The following is a 4,263-nucleotide window of genomic DNA, read 5'->3' as shown; positions in this document are numbered from 1 at the left end:
GGAAAGAGAAAGAACAAAATTATTCTCAAGATACTTAAGAAGGCAAGGCTTTTCTGACAATTTCAGATTCAGTTGTAAGGTTGCAAGTTCCACAGCTACCTAAAGGGAACTGTACATTCATCTTCAGACAGTTTAGAAGTACCAGCGTCAACACATACTTTTAAAATACAACATATCCTCTCACACAGCCTGATTACAACAAAGCAAAAATTTAAAGTATCTTATTTCTTGGGTCTTTTTCCAGATGAACTAATTACTTAACAGACTGCTTGAATAACATTTCCATGGAGGAATACATGGAGTTTCTGAGCACCTTACTGTTTCTCATGTGGACTTCTCATTCTTTCTGCTCACCATGCCTGTGGCTCCTCTGTACTTTTTCTGCTGCAATATCACATCTTACAACAATCAATAAGTGGGAAATTAGTTTCACATTTTTCATTTCATACAAGACCTTTTGCTGGACTTTTTCATAAAAACAAGTTATAAAAGAAAAAAATCAATCCCACGCTTAACCTAGTATTATCATTTACAGTCAAGTTTTAGACTTACCTTATGTACGCTTTTAGGGTTTTCAAGCCATGCGTAATACATTTCCTCCACATAACTTGTATTACTCCCACTCAGGAATGGTTCTGAGGTTCCTGATGAAGCATACCGTCGACCATGTAAAAATACCCTTCTGCCTATATCTTGCTTTTCCAGAAGTTTAATGCTATGCCACTTCAGCGTAGCTGCTAACAACCTCAGATGACTCATGTTTGTTTATCAGACAGAAGATCCAAGTCTGTTAATAAAGACAAAATAGACCTAATCAGAAAAAGAGTGAATTAATTGCACTTCAGTCTCACAGTAAAAACTGAGGTTTATGGTTAGTGTACTCTTCAAAAAAGCTTAGGCCTAGGCATGAAGTTCTCTCCAGGAGGAAGGCCACGCCATGCCTGATGGCAGAACTACACTTACAGCAGTGGAAGTGTCGCTGATGGCCAAGCCCACATCAGACAGTTCACCTTACTTCACAGCTTCTGTAACTGATAGCATGATCCTGTTTCCTAAAGCAATCATGTAGTACTTGTACTTCATGCACTCTAAGCCTCAGTTTCCTGGGAACAAATGAGTCTGCTAATCACTGACTTTGCTGGAGCTCTTGGTAACCATACTGCTCTTCCATAACTGCTGCCTGTCATTTGTAGAAAGCTACAACCTTTTACCACGCCAGACTGGGGCCAGCTCAATGAACAGCTTCAATCACAAATGTAGAGGTTGAAAAGAACCTTGCTACCTCATTTATGCCATGTGTAATGGAGCTGACAAAATCATTAAAAGTGGATAGTTACGTCTTCACGTTGACACTAGCCTTCAATCAAACACTGAGAAAAGGCTCAGCTTAATTTGCTTTCCTAATTAGCAACATTTCTCTTCCTCTAATGACCTCTTACGAGGTTTTCAGCAAGGAGAGCAGATTCTCTGTAATTTTGAACACAATTAAAGCAAACAATAAGGGCTGAATCCTGGGAACACTGAACACCATTAGCTCCAGAGCTAGCAAAGGGAATCAATGCTCACCTTCAGAATAAAAAGAACAAATGCAGCTTACAATTAGACCAAAGATAGTATGATTCTAATGCTGAAGTTACTAAAATTGCAAAGGGATAGCAAAAATGTGAAAACAAACTACTAGTTTTGTTTTCACTTCAGAAATACATGGAAAGCTAAAAGAATATAAAGGGTAGGATGCTAATTAAGAGGAAGAAAAATTCAGATTTAAGTCTGAGGTGTCTTTCATTTGTTTTGTTGGTCATCTGGAGAAATAATTTATCTAGTCAGAGAGTAAAATCCAAGTTTTTTGTTGTTTAGTGTGTGTGCCTAGTTGAACAATTTCTAAAAACAAAAGTACTGAACTGCCAAATTAACTTAAAAAATGTTTTAAAACAACAGTGTCACTTTGAGTCATGGATCAAATTTTATGTTATCCACTACATGTAAAGATAATTTTATCTCTAATTCAAGAAGTAATAGACACCTCAAGAATTCTGTATAAAAGCTTTCTCTACATCAGTCCGATTACATTTTGTTACTGTTTTTCCTCTTCACCCTCTCCCTCCCAAGAAGGAAATATTTTATTATAAAATTCCTAATAGAAAGAGCCATATTTTTCATAATCCAATTTAAAAATTAATATCAGTGTTATAAAAATATATACATATATATATATACATAAAATGTTCTTATAGAACAGAACAGTATTACTGCATGCTGTTCTCTAGAATTACATTTTTAATATAACACTTTAAACTCAACATCTATATTGAAAGCTTCTGACTGGATCACTCTCCTAGTCACTGACTTTAACTGTGTCATCCCAGCAGTGAGCTCTTCTCCTTTATCACACCAAATTCCATTGTCTCCTCTTTCAAGACTTCTGCAGCCTTTTCCCTCTAGCAGATCTGACACCTAGCCTGTAACACCAGCTGCCATCTTTCACTTACTCAATATTCCAAACAAGCACTTGTTCATGTTCTCCACAGCACCCAGATACATGGAAAGTATTGTCTCAGGGCAATACCATCAAAACGAGTATACACTCCTCCTTTAAACCCCTAAAACCTCAAATCCACACATTGTTCTCTTCCCAATTGGCACTTGCAATGAATTGGCAATGGTTAGGCTACTAGCATGCTGAATCCCCTGTACATTAGCATTATTTCCTGTCTACCTATATCCACTTGTCATTTCCCATTCCACAGATTCAAACCTCATTGGAACACTGACTTCCCCCTGTGTCTGATGATTAGGGCTCCAAGACAACCATGGGAACATAAATACTATCAGCACTTTGAAAGCAGATTAAGTCCTGAAAAAGCTCAGGAGCAACTGGGACAACACTGACAGAGTTAATACACCGTCTGCACACAAAATTCTCATTAAGATCTAATGGCACTAAAAATACTATGTATGAATTGCTTAATTTTTCAAAAATTGGTAAGATTTCAACACAGCAGAACAAAAAGAACTGAGAAGTCATTTAGGACATCATCTTTGTGCCCATTCTGATAGAAACTATTCTTTCACCCATCATATGTCCAGCAAATCCCACTCTCTACTACGAAACTTCTGCACACATACCTGAAGGAGGACATCCCCACCCTCATTTAAAGTGGGTTGCAAAGAACTGGGAGGGAAGGGAATGAAAGGAACACTTTTTCTCAGTTTATCATGGTACAGCAGCACACCTCATAAGTACAGGTAATTTTACATTCTTTCTTCCTAATATGTCTGCCTGTAGAATGTGTAGATTTTTCAACCAGCACTAAGCAAAGAACACATAGGAAAATAACCATTTGTCAGGGAGATTTGAAAAACAGATGCAAATGACACAATATGTAATAGAAACAAAGAGCTTATAAGCAGTATCAGTCAGTTCCCTCCACTTCAATTTAAATTTCAAAATAGGGTCAGAGCCATACTCCAACTTGTAATTACTGAATATGCAATCCATAAGAGCAGATACAGGCTATGTCACTCCTGTGAAGATTTAAAGATCACAGGTGAAAAAAACTGCTTTCACAGATGTTGTTCACATCTCACTAAAAAGTAATGTCTCCATTTTCATGCAGGCATGAAGTGGACAAAGCCCCCAGTAACGTAATTCCAGTCAGATTTCAACTACAGATTAATTTCACTCAACAAAACTGACTTCTTCCTAGTTCTTCCTTTGGCACACACTGCTCTTCAGCACAGATGTCAGCTGTCAGCAGCTAAACAAATGAGAGACCACCAGCATGAGCCTAGACCATTCCAGCCCACTCAGCCTTGAGACTGTCAGTCAAAATCAGCAAACAGGACAGCAGGCAGAAGTCAGAAATAGTTAGGATTGTTCCATTCTGCTATGTTTCCTAAATCAAATCTGAAATGAAAACAGTGATTGGCAAGGAATCAAGCTGAGCTAAGAGCAACCTAAAGAAAGATGTTAATTAAATCTCTACCAGAGGTAAAAAATAAGAAGCAGTGAACCAAAAAAAAAACCTGGTATTTAATGCACCAAAGCACCTTTAAAATGGTGGAAGTAAATAAAAGCCCTAAGCAGCTGAAAATCCTTGCAGCTGTTCTGAAATATGGCACGCGTGTGTTAAGCTATGAGCTAGACCACTTCCAACTCTAAAAGTGACCTTATGTTATGGAAGGTGTTGTGAATTATTCTACTTAGGTTTCTAGAAGCATGTGAAAAAAGAGGCAGCAAGATATGATAGCAAAGTGTTTAAC

The 4,263-nt window shown here is 37.6% G+C and overlaps 1 protein-coding gene across 3 annotated transcripts in view; it reads right to left on the bottom strand.

Moving 5' to 3' along the window:
• OGDHL (oxoglutarate dehydrogenase-like) overlaps positions 1-762 on the bottom strand; it is a 46,315-nt gene extending 45,553 nt beyond the window's left edge. For 2 of the 3 annotated variants that reach the window (XM_010001132.1, XM_010001134.1), the window contains exon 1: positions 553-762. In XM_010001132.1, the coding sequence (XP_009999434.1) occupies positions 553-759 (207 nt within the window). In that variant the 5' untranslated portion in view covers positions 760-762. The remainder of the gene's footprint in view (positions 1-552) is intronic. The other variant, XM_010001135.1, reaches the window with a different exon arrangement.
• Positions 763-4,263: the final 3,501 nt, after the last annotated feature.

The sequence above is a fragment of the Chaetura pelagica genome, unplaced genomic scaffold (genome assembly GCF_000747805.2).
Source record: "Chaetura pelagica isolate M959 unplaced genomic scaffold, ChaPel_1.0 scaffold346, whole genome shotgun sequence".
NCBI lineage: Eukaryota > Metazoa > Chordata > Aves > Apodiformes > Apodidae > Chaetura > Chaetura pelagica.
The sequence above is the reverse complement of the archived record's forward strand: the minus strand, read 5'-3'. Positions and strand labels throughout refer to the sequence as shown.